The sequence below is a fragment of the Zootermopsis nevadensis genome, unplaced genomic scaffold (assembly GCF_977971745.1).
Source record: "Zootermopsis nevadensis isolate Lab colony 2312 unplaced genomic scaffold, Znev_1.0 Znev_ptg000011l, whole genome shotgun sequence".
In the NCBI taxonomy this organism is placed as follows: domain Eukaryota; kingdom Metazoa; phylum Arthropoda; class Insecta; order Blattodea; family Termopsidae; genus Zootermopsis; species Zootermopsis nevadensis.
In genome coordinates, this window is record NW_028259143.1 from 11076598 (window position 1) to 11100834 (window position 24237).

General features: G+C 34.9%; 2 protein-coding genes and 1 long non-coding RNA gene across 11 annotated transcripts in view; 2 read left to right on the forward strand and 1 right to left on the reverse strand.

The window, feature by feature from the left end:
• Positions 1-683, forward strand: part of fw (CUB and Sushi multiple domains furrowed) — a 73857-nt gene extending 73174 nt beyond the window's left edge. The window contains exon 20 of the mRNA XM_022076580.2: positions 51-683. Within this exon, the coding sequence (XP_021932272.1) occupies positions 51-327 (277 nt within the window). The 3' untranslated portion in view covers positions 328-683. The remainder of the gene's footprint in view (positions 1-50) is intronic.
• Positions 1-17772, reverse strand: part of LOC110835884 (uncharacterized) — a 95798-nt gene extending 78026 nt beyond the window's left edge. For 4 of the 8 annotated variants that reach the window (XR_015534740.1, XR_015534743.1, XR_015534741.1 and 1 more), the window contains exon 1: positions 16451-17770. This is a non-coding gene — a long non-coding RNA (uncharacterized LOC110835884). Of the gene's footprint in view, positions 1-2583; positions 4911-9932; positions 12131-12460; positions 13921-14256; positions 14336-16450 lie in introns of those variants that run through there. The other 4 variants (XR_015534742.1, XR_002545069.2, XR_015534745.1 and 1 more) reach the window with 4 other exon arrangements.
• Positions 17773-17775: 3 nt separating this feature from the next.
• On the forward strand, positions 17776-23984 carry sqh (Myosin regulatory light chain sqh). 2 transcript variants are annotated; one of them, XM_022076582.2, is made up of 4 exons: positions 17776-17883; positions 19931-20128; positions 20944-21173; positions 23205-23984. In XM_022076582.2, exons 2-4 carry the CDS (start codon positions 19939-19941, stop codon positions 23307-23309), a joined length of 525 nt encoding a protein of 174 aa, XP_021932274.1. In that variant the 5' UTR covers positions 17776-17883; positions 19931-19938; the 3' UTR covers positions 23310-23984. The 2 variants fall into 2 exon arrangements, with proteins under 2 accessions (XP_021932274.1, XP_021932275.1); XM_022076583.2 differs by having other exon boundaries at positions 17789-17868.
• Positions 23985-24237: the final 253 nt, after the last annotated feature.

Here is a 24237-nt window from a genome sequence, read left to right on the forward strand (position 1 = left end):
GTATAAATTAACAGATTGATATACTAAGGTTTTTTAAAATTATTTTGCAGACGAAAAGCAACCCCAGTGAAGAACACAGAGAATGTTGAAGGTGCTGTACGAAAAGAGGACCAAAACGCTGCAGTTATGTCTTACGCAACACTAAATGATGGTAACAGTTATGGTATGCCAAATCATTCCAATATTTATGAGAATATTCACGAAGACAATATGTATGATGCACCTTATGAAGAAACATCACATCGTTCTCATCACTATGAACCTACACCAATCAGCAGGGGAACAATGAGACCAATGGTCACAATAAATGGTGTGGCAGTTCGCTGAGATGAGACTGGCATAAGTGATTTTTATAAGAATCACATAAACTACCAAACTTATTTATGTATTAAATTGGGCAGAAAAACTTGATGTTCATTTTAATTTTATTGAGACAATGGAAGACCATAGTTTTTAATGCAATGCTTCATCCTAGAAAACCTAGAAAATTCAGTATTTGTAAACTACTTATGTTTTCTAAGGAAGACAGACCAAAACTGCTCCCAAGGTATAATGCAGTGTTCAAGACTGTGTGAAATAACCAGTTTCATGAATGAGTGTATGTACATATGAATATTATGTAGAAATATTTTGTATAATAGCTGTTTGACTGTGTGTGAATAAAGATGGTTTGTTACCTTGTATATCAATTTTATCAGTAAACACACCTTAAGACACACTTCATCAGCACTGAGATATCCAGCATGCAAAATAATGTGTTCATCATGCTGTTTCGCGTTAAACCCACTGACACTATATTCATTGTTGCAACAAGTTAGAAAATGTACACATGCACACATTATACACAAATTATGGTGTTGTTACTCTGTTACTTACTGGCTCTAGATTTTCAATTTATAAATGCTACCTTTTTATGTTCTTTTATAGAGAGTATAAAACAGGTGAGAAATATGAGAAACAGCCTCCAATGTAAAACATGGTCAAAATCAATTCAACATTAAATCCAACCCATCCCATTACTCATCATGTAGGTGCACAGGAAAGAGGAGTTATGTATAGCTCTTACTCATTCTCAACCTCAGCACTAGATGGGGGTGAGTGGTAAACATCATGACCCGGCTGTGCTTTATCCCAAAGGAAAGGACCCCTGGTTCTCAAGTTTTTGATAATATTGCTTAAAAATCACTTAATTATCTCAAAGACAGTAAGACTTACGGAAAAAGGTAATGAATGTAGAGTGTGTTCCACTTTTCACAATTTCTATATAAAACATTTTTCACTGTAATAAATATTTAAAATGCACACAGAAACACATTTGGTCTTTATATAAAGTGTCCATTATTGTACGATTTTAACCAAAATTTGAATATGCAGGGAAATTTTCATAAAACACCATCAGTTTCAAATTTCATGAAAATCTGTATAGTAGTTCTCAAGTTTTTGTGTGCAGATAGACACATGGTGAAACAAAGAAGAGTATTTTGCAACTTTGTTGCAAATGCACCAAAGAAACAAATCAACAGGTAAGCCTAATAAATAAAAGCATACAAATATGAAAGTCTTTAACTAGAACCCATGTATTTTGGTATCTAGATGTTCTCTTTATCTGTGTCTCAAAATAATGGAGAAAGAAGTAGTAACAGCTTTCTCTTAAATATTTGAGATAGTTATGTTTAATGGAGTAAGTGATTTTTTAAACTCAAGCAATGTCCTTGCAAGTGAATGATTTGGATTTAGGAAAAGACTTTCAGCTCATGAAAGCCCCTTTAAATTTAACAGATGAAATCTTTTGCGCTCTTCATAATAACATGCATGTTAGTGAAATAACTTGTGATCTTTCTAAAGCATTTAACTGTGTAAATCATGAATTATTACTGTCAAAACTAAATGTTTATGGAATTCAAAATAAATCATATTTGTTAGACTATAGGCCTGTATCTGTGACATACGAATGTGAATTTTATGAGTTCTCCTCTAATGGTTTATTTTGATGTGTGAAATATGTCACATTCTTTGTGAGAAGTGTTTTCTTTTTGTGCATTAGTTTCATCAAATGCATAAAATGAATGCAAAATTTGGCTGTTTGTCTGTTCATAGCTAGTCAGTGGTTTAAATCATACCTTCATGACAGAAGGCAACAAGTAGAAACAAAATCACCAGATTCAAATAAAAGCACCTTTTTAAATTGTGGCATTACAAAACATGGAGTTCCTCATGGCCAGTAATTAGCCCTCTGCTTTTCATCTCATATATATATATATATGATTTACTGCCAACCATTAACTCTCAGTCTAAACTCATACTTTTTGTGGACAATACCAATTTAATTATTTCACATCCAGAAATTGAATGTTTCCAAATCTGCATAAATGATGTCTTTGCTAGCTTGAACAAATATATTAAAGCCAATAAACTCACATTAAATTTTTACAAAACAAATTTTGTACCACCAACACAAATTGTGTTAACCTTGGTATAAAGTATGAGGATCGAACAATTAAAGAAATACAAACAACCAAATTTCTTGGCCTACAATTTGACAGTAACTTAAATCGGAAAACACATACAATACGCTATGCCCAAACTAAGCTCAGCTTGTTTTGCTATAAGGACTGTTACATCACTCATGAACACAGAAACTTTAAAATAGTCTGCTTTGCTTACATCCCTTCAATCATGTCACATGGAATAATTTTCTAGGGAAACTCAACAGACAGCATAAAAGTATTTTATATCTAAAAATGTTAGAATAATAGCAGGCAATAAAGTGAGAGCTTCATGTAGCAAATTGTTTAAGAAATTGAATATTCTGGCACTAGACAGCAATTCATACTCATTATTATTTGTGGTAGACAACACTGAAACATTTTAAACAAACTCTGATATTCACAATAAAACTACAAGAAACAGACAAAACCTTCATATGCCAAACACTAATCTCAGTAAATATCAAAAAGGAGTTTACTATACTAGAATTAAGCTATTCAATAATCCCCCCTTCACTATGAAATGTCGGAATCAAGACATAAAGAAGAATTACCTGAACCAAAAATTTTCTGCTATTTTAAATATGTAAGCACCAGTGGATATGCTTTCTTGTATAATTATTTTTATGGTTATACTGTAGTTGACTGTCATAACTATGTAATTTATACTTGTATTAGGAACAGGTAAGAAAGCAGTGAAAGGTGTGTATTACTGTAACAATTTCCAAGGAGGGTGATAAAACTGACTGTAGTAATTATCAAGGTATATTACTGTTATCAACTTCATACAAAATGTTATCGAACATCCTTCTCTCAATGTTAAGTCCATACATAAACGATATTATTGGGGATCATCAGTGTGAATTTCAATGTAATAAGTTAACTGCTGACCATACCTTTTGTATTCATTAGATATTAGAGAAAAAAATGGGAGTACAATAGACAGTACATTAGACATTCATAGACTTCAAGAAAGTTAGGAGGGAAGTATTGTACAATATTGAGTTCTGCATACCCATGAAAATAGTTTGGCTTCAAAATGTGTTTGAACAAAACATATGGTAAAGTCCACATAGGTAAACACTTGTCTGACACATTTCGTATTCAAAATGGCCTGAAACAAGAAGATGCTCTATCACCACTGCTTTTCAACTTTGCTTTAGAATATGCCATTAGAAAGGTCCAAGAAAACCAGGCTGAATTGAAATTGAATGGGACACATCAGCTTCTGATTTATGCTGATGACATATAGCTATTAGGGGATAACATAAATACCATAAAGAAAAACACAGAAGCTCTAATTGATGCCATTAAGGCGGTTGGCCTAGAAGTAAACACATACAGAACTAAGTATGTGTTGATGTCTCATCACCAGAAGGACGGGAAAATCATAACATAGAGATGGCTAATGAATTCTTTGAAAATTTGGCAAAGTTCAGGTATTTGGGAGTGACAGTAAATATCTAAAATTTTATTCATGAGGAAATTTAATGCAGATTCAATTTAGGTCATGCTTGCTACCAATCAGTTCAGAACCTTTTATCTTTTTGTCTGCTGTCTAAAAATGCACAGATTCAAATATACAAAACTATATTTTTCTATAGTTTTGTATGGGTGTGAAACTTTTTCTCTGACACTAATGGAGGAATGCAGACTGAGGGTGTTTGAGAACAGGGTACTAAGGAGAATATTTGGACCTAATTGGGATGAATTACTAGGGCACTTGAGAAAGATGCATAATGAAGAGATTCATAAGTTGTACTCATCACCAAATACAATTAGATCAAATAAGGAGGATGAGATAGACAGGTCATGTAACCCACAAGGGAGAAAAGAGGAATTCATATAGGGTTTTTTGTGAACTAACCAGAAGAAAAGAGACCACTAGGAAGAACTAAACGTTGGTGAGCGAATATTATTAAAATTGATCTTACAGAAATAGGATGGGGTGCTGTGGACTGGATTCATCTGGCTCAGGATAGGGATCAGTGGCACTCTCTTGTGAACACAGTAATGAGCCTTCGGGTTCTATAAAATAATGGGAATTTCTTGAGTGGTTGCGCGACTGTTAGCTTCGCAGGAAGGACTCGACTCCATGGAGCAAGTAAGAAGTATTAGAAACAAGTATTGTATTTGTGCTATGACGTTTTACATCCTTGGCTTGGGCCTGTGAAGGTTCTACGGAATGTAAATAAATTCCGTTCTGATTTGCCAGGTAGTTTGATACAAAAAGCACGAAATTTTATTGCTTAACTCATCAAGGTCAATGACATCAAGGGGCATGACGTAATCGTGCACATGATTAATTAAGTCATGGTAATTCCACCTTACGAATTTGAGCATCGTCACGTTGATATTACCAGCTGCAGAAGTGTAGAAGCGGCCGCCGATAGATGGCAGCACGACCTGTTCGGCTTGAAGTCGCTACAGATAAATCAATAAGTGAGAAAAAATCATGTACATAAGGTGTTGTACTGTTTTTCGCTTACGCTAAAGCTTAAAAAACACCAATAAGAGAAAGGATTTACTCTTCCAGATGTTCAGTGATAGTTTTAATGGTTCACAAATACCGTATTTGAATGATGCCTACAATTGGGCGTATTCTTATCTACGCAAATTAACATGGCGTCGATACGAACTTGTAGCATCCTCGGCTATTAATCAAATGTATGGGAAAAGTGTCTTTATGTGAAATGAAAGTTGCAGGTGGAAACAGTTGTGACTGTTGCAAAAATAAACATCATTCCTCATGTATAAATACGAAAAAGGAGATGAGAAAATGGATTTGCAAATCATGTGCATAACCTAAATCAGATTATTTGGTGCGAAGTATGTAAGATCGTAGCTAAAGAATTAAAATATTGAAAGAAAGAACTCTTTTTAAAGACAGAAACAATACAGATTTTGTTGAAAGACCTGGCACAAGTGAAAGGAAATGATTAAATGGAAAAACAATACAAACGAACTTAACCTCACCACTGTTACCTCGATCGGAAAGTTAAGAAAGGGCACATTAGGAAGGACATCAGTTATAGAAATAAAAAAGTAAGAAAATAAACAGGAACGGAAGGTGAAATTTAATGTTACATCTGCAAGTTTCAATTGGTTTCATTTGTTAGATGAACTTGAATCCTCGTGAAATATAGAAACAAAAGCAAACATTATACCTAAGCAGCTAATAATAAATAAACCACATAACTATATCCCAAAGATAATTAAAGTTATTGTGGTATGAGACAGCCATGCCAAAGATTATGCAGAGGAACTTATCCCACATTTCAAAATTTACATGTATATGGACATGTAAAAAAACCAGGGGCAAACACTAGGGCAATTAGCAACAGCATAAATGTTATGTCCTATAAAGCAACTAAGAATTGCAGTTTTGTGAAGTGAGGCTAATGATGTATCAAAAAATAATACAAAGGAAGAACTTAAAACATAAGTGCATTTGTAAGGGAGCATGAAAACACAAGACATAATATTTATGAGTGATCCACATAACTTGTCACTCTTATCATATGTCAATTCTGAGGTACAAAATTTCAGTAGAAAGATGTAGAAAATAATGAAAATATACTCACATGTAATTAATCGACATTGACTTGTTAAGGAATAATTTTACAACCCATGGCCTGCATATGAACTCTAAGGGGAAATTTGAAATAGCACAGGAAATTGCAACACGTTACTGATATCACAAATAGGAAGAAAGAAAAATCAGTTACTACACCATAGGGCCCCCATTTCATCTGAACGAGTGTAACATAGGTTCTTGTTCCACACATTGAGACTGAGCATGGGCAATGTGAGGCGCCTTCAAGTGTTAAGTGGAGTCAGTAACGTGCTGGGTGGTGAACTACCGTCTTCTCAGCACCCTTACTAATTTCGAAGGCTAGTACTGCTCCTGATGGCAAACTCCCATAGTAACGAGGCAGAAGCCTTAGAAGCAGAGGAAGCTACTAGATATGTGACCATAGCCCAAGCTATTAAGTTAATAACAAAACCATTTTCGGGTGATCCGAAAGAGTTGCATTCTTTTTGTGACAATGTGGAGGCTGCTATACAGGTTACAAAACCCACCATGAGAGTAGTGTTGTTGAAATTTATAAGAGCTAATATTATTGGGGAAGCACGAGACAAAATTATTAATCGAAATTCAGAGCAAACATGGAATGAGATTAAAGCTTGTTTGGAAGAACACTACATGGTAAAGCACACTCTGGAATATTATGCAGCTAGTTTATTTCAAACTAGACAGTCATTCCGAAACAGTTGTGCAATATAGTGCTAGGTTAGATGCCCTATCAATGGAGTTATCGCAGGAAATAAGAGCTCGAATGATTAGACTGGAAGAGCGGCGCCTGATCAGCGGCGTTCAACCTGATCTACTCAGTGGAGCAGAAGCTTTAATGACTGAATTGGTGAAAGGTACCTTCACTGCAGGCCTTAGAGACGATAGGGTTAAATATATAGTGAAATCCAGAGGCTACAATGTTAGCCTAGCACAACTGGTAGAAACAAATACATATATTTATTTTCACAGTCTATACACAAACTTATTTAAAATAATGTTGTTAAAATATTATAACATTTATAGCATATAATGAATATATAAATTGATAAACCTGAAGATGATGTCATAAAACATCGAAACATGTCGTTCAAAAATAAAAGCGCTGAATAATGTAATGTCGTACTACGATAGAGGAGCGCCATAAATATAACATAATATACTTTATACTATAAATGTTATAATATTTTAACAACATTATTTTAAATAAGTTTGTGTATAGACTGTGAAAATAAATATATGTATTTGATTCAACACAAACATGACGCACTTAAGATACAAAATGGTAGAAACAGCTTTACAAGAAGAAAGGGAGTTAAAATCACAATGGTTTAAATATCAGTTTCAAATGCCAAGGTTCATGCAACCCAGACTGTTTCAAAATACAAACAGATTTTCATCAGGTCATTACCAAAATAATAGACAGCCCCACATGTAAATGTTATCGGAATGACATGTTTCCGATGTCAGGGTCACATAGCTAGGGAATGCTGCATGTAGACAGTGTGGTAAAATAGGACATGAGACCAAGGATTGTAGGTCCATGAATCAAGGGGCTCAAGGGAGCCATAATAGGGAGTCAAGGGACTCAAAATAGGGGCTCAAGGGAGCCATAATACAGGGGCTCATGGGAGCCATGATAGAGGAAAGATTGTCAAGACTTTGAGGACAGGATTGGGGATGCCCATACCCTGTCAATACAAGTCAAGCAATAAGTTACATGTAACTAATTAAAGGATGAAGTAGGAATAGCATTGTCGGACACAGGGTCCCAAGTATCACTAGTGAGAAAAAGAAGTTTAAGAGGATATAATAATTATGAGGAAATAATGAAACAATACAAGGTATTAGTGGAATTGATGTAAAGATGTACAACTGAGAGTAAATGATATAGAAATACAATGTTATGTAATTAAGGAACTACCACGAAATCTGGATGTGACATTGGGCATGAATTATTTACAAAAGGCAGGGTACATGTTAACTCAGTTCATAGAACCTTATTCCCAAAAGGTAGCTACTTTTGATACTCATGAAAAAGGAACAAGATATGTAGAATCACAAATGTTAAATGACAGTTTAATTTGTGCTACAAGTATGGTTGAATGTAAAAATTCAAAATTTCAATTCTTAGTATTAAATTTAACAGATGTTAGAATCCCTGTGAAACAAACACCTCAACTCATAAAACCACCGTGTCAAAGTAGTCAAAAAGAAAAGAAACAAATGAATGTAGACAGAAAGAATTTATTACATGAAAATTTACGACTGACACATATTCAAGATGGGGCTGAGAAAATTAAGCAGATTTGTACAGAATTCATAGATATTTTTAAATTGCCGGGTGATAAATTAACAGCAACAACAGCTGCTGAAAATTCAATCCCCACTCCACCAATACCACAAGGTAGGGCAATTACATTAAAAAATTATAGACTACCAGAAGCCCAAAGCAATGAAGTACAAAGTCAAATTACAAAGATGTTGGATGAAGATATAATAACTCCAATTAAAAGCGAATGGAATTTTCCATTAATAATTGTTCCTAAAAAGATAGATGCTTCAGGAAAGAAAAATTAACAAATCCCCCTCTTACAATATCCTGATTTTACTCAACCATTCCTTCTTACCACGGATGCTAGTGGTTATGCAATAGGTGCTATTTTGAGCCAAGGAAAGTTAGGTTCTGACAAAGCCATTTGCTATGCTAGTCGAACCCTCAATTCTGCTGAAACTCATTACAGCACCACAGAAAAGGAACTACTTGCTATAGTATGGGCAGTTAAACATTTTCGACCATATTTATACGGTAGAAAATTCACCATTTGTACAGATCATAAAGGTCCAGTTTGGATATTTAATGTCAAAGACCCGAGCTCAAGACTCGTTAGATGGAAGTTAATATTAGAAGAATACGAATATGAGATTGTTCATAGAGCAGGAAAGAAACATTGCAATGCGGATTGTCTTAGTAGATACCCCTTACAGTGCTTAAACATAGAAATACAGGAATTAACTCCTGAAAGAAAAACACGTATTATTTCTGAAATGCATGATTGCCCAATAGGTGGACATCAAGGTATAAATAGGACAATAGAAAGAATCCAATTATATTGTAAATGGGAAAACATGTATAAGGATGTAGAAACATATATCCGGAATTGTCAGACATGTCAACAAAACAAAGTTATGAGACAACGAACAAAAACTAAGTTAGAAATAACAGATACAAGTGAAGAGGTGTGGGATAAAATGTATTTGGATCTAGTTGGACCATTTAATTTAACTGAAAATGGTTTTAAATATATTTTAATATGTCAGGACAATTTAAGTAAGTATTTAATCACCATTCCTCTTAGAACCCAAAGTGCAGAGGAGTTAGCGGAACAGTTTGTAGAAAAGATAATTTACATTTTCGGTATTCCAAATGTTGTAGTCACAGACCAAGGTGCAAATTTTATGAGCCACATATTCCAGCAAATTTGTAAAATGTTAAGAATTAAGAAAATTCACACAACAACATACCATCCTGAAAGCAATGGAGCTCTAGAAAGAACACACAAAACACTAGTTAATTATTTACAGTGTTTTTGTTCCGGTAAGAATAATGAATGGGATAAATGGATTAGTTGTGTTAGCTTTGTTTATAACACCACACCTCATTCTATTACAAGGTATACACCGTATGAAATGTTATTTGGTAAAAAGGCAAATATTCCAGGTAGTTTGCAGAAAGAACCAACACCTTTGTACAATTACGCAGACACTGTGCTAGGATTGAAACATAAATTAAGGAGTGTTCACCAAACTGCAAAAGAAAGGTTAATTACGAAAAAAGGAACTACAACGTAAAAAGAGTCAAAGTAATGAAAAAGAGTTTAATGTAGGAGATTTAATTTTGTTATACAATGAACAAAAAGGGAATAAGTTGGATATAATATGGAAAGGTCCATATGAAATAAAAGCAATCAGTCATCCCAATGTCACTATCCAAGAGTTAGGAAAAAGAAAACATATTACAGTACATAAAAATAGGATAAAACAGTATTTTTCTGTTACAAATGAAAATAACATGGGCACTGCTGATAATAGCATGCATACAATTAAGTAAAAGTACAACCAGAGATCATAACCCCTATGTAAATTAAAACTTTAATTGTGAGGGACCAACTGACATCAGGAACGGGCTATCCCAACTTCACTTTCTCAGAAATACAATGACCAAGGTGGCAGTCCGCCTCAAACTTTCAAGCAACTACTTATCAAGAAACACTGTCACAGCCACGTGAAAGTGTGGCCCTGCTCCATCCTGTTGGAAGAGCAGACAGCCAGAAGATCTTCTCTCAATTGGTCTCATGCATATCTGAGAATGTAATATTGAGTAACAATGTGACACCGTATTAGAATAAGGATTGTAATAGTGCTGTAGTAGCCAATAAGTAAACTTCTTCATATGACTGTGAAACTTGGGTTGTTTCTGTATATGTACCAAGTTATTTCTTTCGTTTCCAATTGCACTGGTACATTAAATATAGCCAATTGTAATCGTATTATTCATTTTTAAACAAGCTGTATTGTTAAAGATAACTTAAATTTGCTACTGTGGATATACAGTTACTCCTTTGTAGAAGTGCTTTTTGCAGTGTTTGTGAATGTATGATTAATTTTAGTACCATCTTTCTACTTGAATAGAATATTTGTTGACTTACCAGTATGCAATGCGGAATTGCAAGGTGATACAACTTGATGTAATCTGTATGGTAATTGGATGATTTATTTGTATGACTAAGGCACTCTTCATTGTAGCATAAATTTAAATTTACTTTAAGTCAGTTGGTATATCAGGTAATGATGCATACCAAAATGTTGACACATTTGAATGTTACATTGTCAGAACAACAGTCTACTTAAAAAAATTAAATTTGTGATATTTTGAGAAGCATCTCTTTTAGTGAAGTGTTGTTCACTCTCAGATGGCGAGAGATTTTACATCCAACAAACTGTTCATAAGAACAAACTCCCACTTTTACAATATGAGAATGATTTCTGCTATAAACAGGCACAATTAGCTGATTTAAGTTTCAAACAGATTGTATTGGTTGAATCTGTGGCGTTAAATGTATGCACACATTCCGTTCACTATTGATATTGTTGGTGTTCACTGCAAGATTATATGCATTTTAAGTAGTGCCAATTAACGATTTAATTGTTTTAATAAGTTTAAGTATTATTATACTCAAAGTTTAAAACATGGTTTTAATATTTTTTGTGGAAGGGAGGTGTAACATAGGTTCTTGTTCCACACATTGAGACTGATCATGGGCAATGTGAAGTGCCTTCAAGTAAGTGTGTGTGTGTGTGTGTGTGGTCCATGTAACTTGCAACTGTGCCTTTAGGGGTAGGTTCTGGTTCCCCACAGTGAGACTGGGCAGACACAGTATGAGGCACCTTCAAGTGTGTGTGTCTGGCCCATGTAACTAGCAGCTGTGCCTTTAGGGGTGGTACATTTTTTGTGGCGCCATTCCCTGTGACATATCTCTCATGTGTATGAGTGGGGTCGTATTTCAGAGGAGAATGACATTAAACCTCTTGACCTGACTGTTCACCCCCACCAAAAACCCCATCTCGTTTGATGTTCTATATAAGCTTATGACCCCAAGGCACAGCAGCAGAAGGTGATCTTGAAGTCATAGCATATACTTCGTGTAACTTTACTGTTCAACTTTACTATACACCTTTGTTCTTTGTCTTGAGTTTTGAATAAAACTCTTCTTATTAGAAAATACGAACTGACTATCTTCTACAATTGGAATACCTAGTTATTTCAACTTATCCGCAAATCCTGAACAATCCCAAACGTATTATACAACATCCAAGGAAGCTGATTAACAACTTTACCTCAGGCACTTCCAAACATATTACACGAGCACAACAACATGTGGAGGAACAGAAAACATTCTTGAAATAGTAGTGTAGCCCTACTACTAACACGCAAAGACTTTCTGCATGTCTCGGTGTATAATCTTGCTTTAACCATTTTTGAGCCAACTCAAGTTATTCTCCACTGCTTCTGCAATGGAACAAATAATGACTAATCTTCCAGAACATTGGTACCAAGTGGCTGTGATACATAGTTTACTTTCTGATCACTGAGCACAGGCAATAGATATTAATATGAATATAACTGTAGATAATACAAGCTACAAAGATATTAGGTGCTTATCTGAGGACAATCTAACAGGATTTTGCTTACTCCTAGGAAGTGAAGTTTTGGCTGGATGTATTCATTGAACCTGATGTAAATAAAAAAATGGGAAAATTTCTATACCACTTTACATTACTATCTCAATACAGCCTATACTACTGTTAGGAAGAAGGTTTTTGATATGAACAGAATAGCTTCTAAATCAAAGTTACAATTTATTTAAAAACTTTATAAGGAAACAAAGACAACTTCACAATAAACAGTTATATATTACATATAAAAGGAAATGTTATACCATAATAAAAACTGTTAAAGCAAACTTTGTACATAACATTATTTTGAACTCTTAAAATAACTTCAAATATGCCTGGAGAATTGTTAATGAAGAAAGATGTATGTAATGGGGACAAAAATGTTGCCAGAAATATCTCATTACAGTATAATGAAAAGGTGGTAGTAAATCCCAGTAATAAATTGAAAGTCCAAGATAGGCAGGAGGGTTTGCAATTGAATGGGACACGTCAGCTATTGGTAGGTATATGCTGATGATGTTAATGATGATATAAATATAATGAAGAACACAGTAGTTTTACTAGAGGCTAGTAGACAGTTGGGACTAGAAGTAAATTCAGAAAAAACTAAGTACATGTTAGTATTTCAGGCAGGCAGAATTATCTTTGTGTGGCTAATAAATCCTTTGAAAGTGTTACAAAGTTCAAATATTTCGGAACAATAACAAATCAAAATGATACTCATGAGGAAGTTAGGGGGAGACTAAATTCCAGAAATGCTTACTACTTCTCGGTTCAAAATATTTTGTCTTCCAGTCTGATTTCTAAGAATCTGAAGATTAAAATACACAAAACAATAATTCTGCTTGTTGTTTAGTGTGGGTGTGAAACATGGTCTCTCACTCAGAGGGAGGAACAGAGATTGCGGGTGCTTGAGAATAGGGTGTTGAGGAGGATATTTGGGCCTAGGAGAGAAGACGATGGGGCGTGGAGAAAACTGCATAATGATGAGCTTAAAAATCTGTACTCCTCCCCCAATATTGTCAGGGTGATTAAGTCAAGAAGAATGAGATGGGCAGGGCATGTCGCATGCATGGATGGGGCAAGAGGTGTGCATCGGGTATTAGTCGGGAAGCCTGAGGGGAAGAGACTGTTGGGGAGACCTAGACATAGATGGGAGGATAATCTCAGGCGGGATCTATGGGAGATAGGAGTTGAAGGCGACTGGATTGTGTTGGCCCAGGACAGGGTCCGGTGCAGGGCTTTGGTTAATTCAGTGATGAACCTTTGGGTTACATAAGCCATCTAATTAGTTTGGTAGTAAATCCCCAAATAATTAGTAATATTTTCAATGCAACATTTCTAGAAAATAGATAAAATAGTCTCTAGAAAATTTCAATCAACTGCTGATTGCAATAACACAATTTCATAAATGATTTATTATATCTTCCTGAAGTGATAGAAGTGAACTTATCAGATATTATTTACAGTATGACAAATAAAGAATTAACTGGATTACATGTCATCTCTGTTTTTTTATTAAAAATATATGTTTTTTTGTATGATGGAGCACTTGCTTAAGATTATAAATTCATCAGCATAAACAGGTTCCTCTGTAGCTTTAAAACATCATAGAACCAATCCCTAAAAAGGGGTCAGCACAAGATGTTGATAATTATTATCCTATTACCCTGGTACCAGCCCTATCAAAAATATTGAAAAGAACAGTTGTCATTCTTTGAGATACTATATACAATTTTTAACTTCTTACAATTTGGCTTTAGGGAAAATAAATCCATGAAAGATGTAATCACCTAAATTCTGGATAATGTAATCAAACCTCTTAATGATAAATTATATGGTAATGGTGTTTCTACAGATTTGTCTTGGGTGTTTGACTGTATCAAGCATAAAATACTTTTAGATACATTATACTAGTATGTGATATGTGGTATCCCACACGTACTAATACAGACTTACCTTGCAGACAGGTTCCATATAGTGCAAATAAGCCATAAAATGGATAATCATTGGAAAGACTATTTATCAAGTTGTTTACCTGTGAAATATAGAGTCCCTCAGGGCTTAGTACATTGCCCCTTACTTTTCATAATACAATGCATTCTGGTTAACTGGGACACATCAGGACTAGAACACTTTGGTCCAATTAAGCAGCTGCCCCAATTATGCGAAGTTCCATGTAGAGAGTTAAAAAGGTTTGTTCTTTAAGATTTGTCCATAATAAACGTCTGTCCCAATTAACCAGAATCTGCTGTATATGTTAATGATGTCTCAAAACTAAACATAGGTAAGACAATTATGTATGCAGATGATACATCAGGTCTAAATGTAGGGATGGATCTAGAAGAAGTTCACAACTGTTAATATGAATAAAGTTACTGAGTATTTTGCAGTAAACACTAGTGTGCACTAACCTGCTCAAATCAGACTTTTTACTATTTCAGTTGAAGCAAAGTAAAATTTTCTCCAACTTAAATGTCTTAAATAATAAAGAGATGAAGATTTCTGTCTTCTGGGTTGTTGCGCTGTGTAGTCCAGTCGATGTTAACCAATGTTTCAGAGGTCATACTGCCTCCGTCATCAGGGCGATGACGGAGGCAGGTGAAACGTTGGTTAACATTGACTGGACTACACAGCGCAACAACCCAGAAGACAGAAATCTTCATACTCACCGCTGTGAAAACCTCAAATCTTACATAATAAAGAGATGCTGAAGAAAATAATACAAATTTTCTCAGTGTTATTCTTGACAGCAACTTAACTTGGGAATCATATATTGGAAAAATCTGTAACAAGATTAGTTTTATTTTATGTATAATTAAAAGATTATCATATTTGGTTGATAGGTGCTAATTACTGCTTACTACGGTTTAATGTTCCCATTTCTCTCTCTTCTTTTTTGGGGGAGGGGGGGCAATGTGCAAAAAAATATAAAAGAGTTTTTACATTGCAAAAAATTGTCATGTATTGCAGGACTGAAGCACACTGACTTCTGTTGAGAAAGTTTTACTGGTCTAAATATTTTGCCCATATTTTCTTTGTACATTTATGAAACAGTTCTATTTGTAAAAGATAAAAGTAATTGTGTAACAAATTACAAGATTCATGCACATAATACTAAATCCAGCCTTCATTATCATCAGTGTGTACACAAACCAGGAAACCAAAAAAGGCCAACTGTTGTAGCAGGTAAATTTTATAACAAACTCCCTGCATACATCAAGCATATCAAAGGTAATCCTCTTTTTAAAGGAAATGTAAGCAGCTTTTCATAAATGGATGTTAATGCTCAACTGAGGATTTTATAAATGATGATTTTACTTACACTGGTTGTTGATTTGCACTTATTGGTTAATTCTTTAGTTCTGTTTGTTTTTATTGTTGTATGACGTTCTTAATAACTTTTGTAATTTTTGCTTTGATATAGTGTTGTTCATTTATTTTATTTTTGTACTTTTTCATGCTACATCAAAGTGATATGTATTATTCTCAATGTGATGCTATATCTTTCTTAATTTGTTGTATTATCATACTTTTGCACCATGTTAGGTGGGTCCTCAGGTTGCAGATGGAGGAACAGCCTCCAGTTAAGGAGATTAGCAGCCAATATATTGAATATGCATTCCTGGACAGTAGATAAGGGGTGCGAAAACAACAACAGCCACAAAATTGGATGGGTTGTATGGAACAACCCAGGCAACATTTAAAGTACTTGAGAATTGGAACATGGAATGTTAGGAGCTTATATAAATATGGATTTTAGGGAGGTGGGCTGTGAGGATGGTAAAAGAATGGCTCAGGATTGGCAGACTTTGGTGTTGTCAGTGTTGGACCTGTGAGTTATATTTTTGTAAGATCCTGACATGTCCTATATCATTGTAAAGTGATTACATGTATAAAAATGAAATTAAATATGATACTGAAGATACTATATTTTTTAACAATTACTTTGTTCTGCATGATATAATATGTTTATAAAATATAGTTAATGTCTGTAAATAGTAGTGAGTCATCCATATATTTATAAGTACTTTAATTTTGGTTATGATTATCGGTACTGGTATATGATGTTCGACGTGCTTGGTTTAGTCCTATGAAGGCTCTATGAAATATAAATTCTTATTCTAACTTATATTGCTCTCAGGATACTCACTGTTTTAATGTGTCTGTACTTGTCAGTCAATTGTAAAACATAGTCTAGGCGAGAACTTTTCGTTTTTATTCATGAACTGCTGCAAGAAATTCTTCTTTTCCCGGAAGCGACCCACTTTTGTGACATGTTATACGAATGCCTTACACAGCAGTTTTGGGGAAAATCTACAAAACAATGTATAGCGTTCAAATTTAACCTGAGAAAAGACGTGTGTTCATACATTCTGCTACATGAGTTTGCGATATTCATCGATATTCCAAAGGTGGTAAATTTTATTTCTCTTTTCGAACCTCGATGCCGATGTAGAAGCCGTCATCCATTTTTCTACCATGCTTCTACATCTTGAATCCTATTTTGTTGCTGTTTGTTGTATATTTTAGTCCAGTATTTCAGTTCGAACTCTTAAAATTAATTTTGGCTATTGTATTATTACGTCTTGATCTTATATCATGTTCATATTTGTATTTCCGATAAATCTTTTGCCGTCCTTTGAAACACCGGTACCATAGTGTAAAATATTTGTTGTTTGAGTAATTTGATTTATAATGTTTGCCTGAAATTTTATCGGACCCATAGGATGTAACACTAGGAAGTTCAACTGTGGGCATTTATTATGACGATAAGGAGAATCTCTCAACCAGCAAAAGAGACCCTTCTCCATATGGATAAAACAGAAACAATATTGGGGCCTGATCGGTTATTGTAGCTTAAACGCATGCTTGATTAGTTAGTTTCGTTAATATAGCTTAAATACATACTTGATGAGGGAATTAATGAATCCCACTGGGCTAGAGATATCGGTAGAATTGGCTATGCTGTGTAGTAAGGTGCACTGAAACTAGTGTAAGTACAAATCAATTAAAACGCAGCATTGTTCTCGCTGTCATTCGGTTTTCAGTGGGTTATAGAAACAACGGAATAAATATTCCGAGTTTTCTGCACATACTAATAGTAATAATGACATTAATTAACCTCCGTAGACCATGCTGAAGAGATAATGATATGAATTCAGTACAGAAGGTGTAAGATTTCTCTGTCGTAATTACAATGTCCGCATTGTAACCATATACGGCCAAAGAGAGTGACATCCATATAAAGGCATAGGTGATCATGGTGGTGGGGAAGTATTCAGGACGTTTCACTTTCTTTTCACAAATATACACTGCTTGCACCACGCACGAAATCTGAAAATTATTTACAGATCAAAAGATGACAAACATTTATTTTCATTAAATAAAACTGCCAAAATTTCAAAATCCATGGTATATAGCACGAAATACTAACTTACGTATTTGAACTGCTTAACATGCAGTAGTACAGTGACCTCATTTCTGTCTTCACAGAGTGCAGCACTTTACCACGGGTGTGGTAGACGTCTGTGAGTCAGCATTGGCTTAAGGAACAGTTGAAACGTTGAGGTACATATTTCTCAGGTAAAAACTTATTTGTTACTGATTTATGATAACAAATCAGCTCTTTGTTATTAATGTATTTGAGCTAAAGTTATCTCATGAATTTTTGTCTTAATGAATTGAATATTCGCAAAATGTTGGTCATTGTTATTAAATTTAGATTTTATAACAAATTGCTAGAGTGCTTTTATTTGTGAAAGTGGTGTGAAGTGTGAACTATTAATGTACCATATACATTGTGTGTATTCAACACGAGCATATGCGTAGCAGATATCTAGAATATCGACTTTTAATTTTCTCATATTCGTTGGATGAAAATATTGACAAGTCCACCTTCTCAAACTGCAGTAAAACATATGTAAGATGTTTTGGGTTTAAAGTGATATTGACGAAGGGTAGTGTTGTATTTTATAATCACTATCCGGTTTTTTCGTAATAAGCTCACCTGTTTCATGTTACAGTGGTTGTTTGTTTGATTTTAACATGTTTTAAGAATAAAAGTTGAGTTTGGTTACACTTTTGTGATTTGTATAGGTTATGTAGTAAGTTATTGAGTTGATTGTTTTGTGGGTATGGAGAGAGACAAGGCATACAAACAAATATGGTGATGAAACCTCTTGGAAAATGTTTGCTTTGAAGACAGGAGATGTGAGGTTTGCATTAACATCAAGGAATCAAGTTGTGAGGATGGAAAATGGATGAAACTAGCTCAGGATCATGTATAATGGCAGGCTGTGATATTAGCAGTGCTTAACCTCCAGGTTCTATTCTCAGAATTCCAGTTATATGCTGAAAATAATCACTTCCATGTACCAGTTTTTCATTCAAAATGGCCAGTAGTGAATCTTGTCCATTCTCAAGACAAGTGTGGAAGTTCAGATTGTGGTCATCTGTGTTGTTGTGCTATGTTGTCTTGTTGTGTACCAGTGTTTTGGAGGTGTGTGTATATATATATATATATTACCTTCATTTTCAGTGTTGAAGTGAGGAGCTGTGGGATTTTGATGATGGTAGACAGAGGATTAGGCTAACAATGCTTGGCCATTGAGGCCCATGGAAGGGAGGGAAGATGGATTCTTTTTGAGTCAATTGGAGAGAGCAATAAGAAAGCACCCTTTTCAGGGCCACCAGAGAGGAAGGCCACATTATATTTTGTCCTTAGAGAGAACATTTTTACATTCATTTTTACTTGCTCCTGTAGAACCCATCAATGGTCTAACCCTCCTCACTTGAGCCCTGAAATTAAGGTGGCATTTTCCTCCAAAATATTGATGTACAACTGCAAGACTGCTTGGTGCAACAACCCAGAAAACCACAATACAAACTCCCACCACAGAATCCTCAAATCCTGTTGATGTGAATAATTTGAATTTGACATGTCTTCATTGTTTGAATTTTTTGACGTAAATACGTCTATACGGAAGGGTCATTCTGCAAAAAAGTGCAACGAACATGCGTAAGATCTATACCAACAATGTGTAAATATGGACTGACAATGGTCACTTTGCGTGCATTGTTATTACCTAAGAAACTAATTGTTACATCATCTGTTAACTCAGCATTGTTGTGTTACATTACTGCCGTCAACAATCTGCTTTCGTTATCAATCGAATATCAAAAGTACTTATCTTATATAAGAATTATTATATTACATTTCATTACATTACATTCAGCTACCACAGACCCATCTTAAGTGTAAGTAATTGAAGTTAAATAAACAATGTCTTAATCAAACTATTTACTCAATTGTGAAGCATATATAAAGGAAATATTTAGAATAAAGGTAATATATAAACTTCCTTTGATTGTATTTATTGCTTAAATATAATTTAAATACAGAGATGTATTTACGTCAAATTCTCCGGAACCGTGGTTCCACTGTCAATTTTTCCGTCATGGAATATTGCTACTCATGTGTACTGTGAATTACAGTGTGGATTGTGTTGACATGTCTGCCTTTATTCCACAGTGTGATCAGAAATGGTAATAATTGAAATTGCTTGGGAATAGAAACAAGAATTTGGAGATTTATAATGTGTAAAATTTAATATTTTTTTATTCCTTTTAGAAACAAAAATGGCATCTCGTAAGACAACTAGTCGTCGTACTACCACCAAGAAACGTGCACAGCGAGCAACCTCCAATGTTTTTGCAATGTTTGATCAAGCCCAGATTCAGGAATTCAAGGAAGCTTTTAATATGATAGATCAGAATAGAGATGGCTTTGTGGATAAGGAAGATCTGCATGATATGTTGGCTTCTCTAGGTAAGTATTGTTACTGTAGGAATAATATATCTTTGGATGGAGAATCAGATTTTGTATATGTATGCTTGTTGAACAAAGTGATTAGTGGTTTATGAATTGTTCCTTTGTACACATTTGTTTGCAGTGGCATTAGTTTAACAGAAACAGTATTTGTTGTGAAACATTGTTACCTAGAAGCTAAAGATCCCAAATGTTCTTATTGCCAGTAAAAGGAGGTTAATAAGCATACAGACTTATCCATGTCTTACGCCATAACATTGGGCTACTCCTGCTGATATTTTTAATAATCAGTTTGATTTGGCCGCAGAATGTTGCACTGTAATTGTGCTCAGATTGTGTCTGTAGGTTCAAAATGACTTCTTCATAATTTTGAAGGTTTGTGATGATGGTGTGTTGTTGAAGCAAACTACTTTCTGGACATCATCTATCAGACGTCCTGAAGACAGAGATAGACTCCAATCTCCGAAGCGTCATGTTTTATTAAATCTGGGACGATGGCTATATGTCGAGGAATTACTTCTTCAGTTGAGCAAACAAATGTAATTGCATGGGGATACGTTCTTTCATCCATGATTTTATTTTAAAGTATATTATACTTACATTTTGATTAATTACACAAATCGAAGGTTTGTGTACAAGACATAATACAAAGCACATAGTATCAGTGTGATTTATAGTGTACAGGTTGTTTCAGATATTCATGTATTAGGTCCAGTTATTCATTGCTTTTTAGAGAGTTATTCATTGCTTTTTAGAGAGTGGCATTTGTTTTCCAGTATTGACGTTTTTATTTGCAATTGTTACTCTGTTTCCAGGAAAGAACCCAACAGATGATTATTTGGAAGGGATGATGAATGAAGCACCAGGTCCCATCAACTTTACTATGTTCCTTACGTTATTTGGGGAGCGGCTGCAAGGCACAGATCCTGAGGATGTTATAAAAAATGCTTTTGGTTGCTTTGATGAAGAAAATAAAGGTGTGATCAATGAGGAGAGATTGCGAGAGCTGCTGACATCTATGGGTGATCGATTCACTGATGAGGAGGTATGATGCATTGTGCATTGAGGGATTGAATATTTTTCTTCTTCTTTTAGTAAAAGGAAAGTAAAGCTATGTGCCATGTAGTTGCTCAGGGGGGAGAGGAGGTTTAGCTCCTACTTGTTCTTAACCTCGGCACCAAATGGGGGTGAGCGGTCAGCATCATGCCTCGACTGCGCTTTACCCCCAAGGATAGGAACCCCGGTACCCATTGGACAGGAGGCTGGGTGGCCTTAGAGCCAGTCTGGATACAGAAGCTGGAAGAAAATTCTCTGCTTCGTTTGGGGATCGAACCCCAATAATCCAGTCCATATTCAGTCACTACACTGACGGAGCTACCCAGCTCTTTCTTCCTCCTCTTTATAAGATATTTCCACTTTATGTGGCCTCTCTATTTGTCTGTCTTTCCACAGTTCCTTCTTTTGTCCTATGTTCCTCCTTCCGTCTCTGTGACATTGAGGTTCTGTAGCAATGAGTAGTTCCTTTTCTCACCACATTACTGTTTGTCTTGTTTGAGTTACAATAACTTGGTATCAGGGCTGTGGAGTCGGAAGCAATTTTAGGTGGAGTTGAAGTTGGTAAAAATGTACTGACTCCGACCCTGATATAAAATCTTCTCTGCCGTGTGAGCCGCTGGCGACGCATTGAGCTACGTGGTGTGGGAATAATGCTTTGTAACTTTGGCAATGGTACCTTAAGAATACAAATCAACCGATTTCTGCAATCACCATTAGACTTATATTTAAATACAGGTTATAAGTCTAAAAAGTAGCCTGATGATTTACGTGGTGGTGATGAAATCTCTTGTGGTACCATTTACCATTTTAGCAGGTTTACCATTATTAATACATATTGAGGTTTTATGAAGGAGCGAGAGCCGGAGGTTTTAATACCAACTCCACAGCCCTGCTTGGTATCTTTATATCAAATTGAAAAGAAACTTGATGATGAGATGGTTTCAAAAAGGGCTTTTTTGTAGGCATGTGAATAAGGCTAGCCTTGAAGCGTAGTGTAAAAATGCAATTTTATGCCCTGTATGAAAGGCGTGGAAAATAATTAAATGCTTGTTGGTATAAAAGCAAATCATGGTAGTAGATGTCTTCACACAGTGACGAGGAGAGATTGGATTGGCAAACAAAGCTGTTTCCTGGAAACTGAAAAACTATAAGACAGATAAGAACTACTAATTTATGGGTTTTTTCAGAACTCTCTGGATTGCCTATTAAAATTGCTCTGCCTGCCTGTTATGCGTGAAACAACTAAAGAATGAATTTGCTGATGTTTATTAAATTGACGGAGAATCTTGTCTTGTCAGTTTTCACTTTTGTGACTGCAGGTGAAATATGCCTTGGCTACTGTGGTTACCTTGATGACCTTGGTTGCCATGGTTATCAATGATGACATCACCCTGCCAGACACATTTCCTATGTAAATGTCATTGACCCCAGACAATATTTTTAGCGCCATTTCCAAAGGCCACACTGGAATTGTTATACTATGCACAGAGTACCTAACTTGTTAATATACAGCGTGAGATGTCTTGATTGTAGGAGCACAATTGCGTTCTGATGAAGACAGTCTTACCAGAAGCTGGAAGTATAATTGTGTAATCATTTAATTTGAAGTCTGAAGTGTTCATTTCTTCCCATACTGGATTACTCAGAAGGCTTAGCGTGTTTGTACTAGAAAACATTATCACATGAGCTGTCGGTCGAATTATAGTTTACTAATCAGATGTGCAATTATCTTCTGAACATGCTGCACATGTATACACACTTCAACAAATCAAAAACCTGTATAAAAGCTTTAATACTAAATTTATATGGACATCAAGGGATGACTATATGTCATGTTGTGGGCCCCTCAGTATAAACATGTGCTTTGCTTTATACATTAAATACATCTTGTGTATGAAAATACATTATCCTATATGACAGCTAAACATCTATATAAATAAAGACCAAAGAGCGTGCTTGTACTGTTTCATATTTACAAATTTCTTTCTTCCTTTGAATAATAACTGTATTTATTCTTCAGGTGGATGAAATGTACAGGGAAGCCCCCATCAAGCACAGCATGTTTGACTATATTGAATTTACGCGCATTTTGAAACATGGTGCCAAGGACAAGGATGACCAGTGATTACTGTGTCATGCGTCTAGAGGATGTGCCTTATCTGTACCACAAAACCTTTGTGCAAAAAGGAGATAACCTCAAAATGGCAAAATCTTCTTTATTATTAAAAATAACAGCAGGAATAGGTCAGTGTTATGGTGCGAGAAATGGATAAGTCCATATATTTAAAGTAACAAAAATAAAGACATTCATGCAGTATTGAATTTTTAAAACTACTTTTGTCCCGCCAGAGAAAATGTAGAAACATCATATTTCCTTTTTGCACCACGTTCTTTCCCCTCCCACTTCAGTTTTTATTTCCTGCATTTATGCTTGCATTGAAAAGGTTCAATGGAAGTTTTAGTAAACATTTTATGTTGATCATTATGTGTAACAAGGGACCATAACCTTGTATTTCTTTCTAATATATTTATATGAACATTTTCCAAATTAAAATATAAAACAAAATAATTTGATGTTGGTATTCATTCCACGTGTAGTATTTGTGTATAGAAAGAGGTCCAGGACCTTTTTGCTTCTATATTGAATTTTGTATGTTTTATAATGATTATGTTGTTATAAGTTAATAAATAGATGCAATGTAATATACCATATATAATTTTGGTAAATGGAATTCCATCTTTTGTGGCGCTGTAGAAACCTTTTAAATACACGACTAATAAAATTGTTTTGAATATGAAACTGGTTGTTTATCTTGAGATTTTGGCTTTTATGTCATTGAAGATGCTGATCGTGTGGTGGCAGGTGGTTACCAACACTGCCAGTTTCCTACGATGGCTGAATTGGAGGGGAAACAAAATACTGTATTATTAAAAATTGCTTAGTGTAGAACATAAAAAACATCTCAAAATAGAAAGAGATAAAAGAGTAAAAATAAATCTTACTGAATCTTTAATTTAAAAGAATAAAACTATATACCATGCACAGTGAAGGC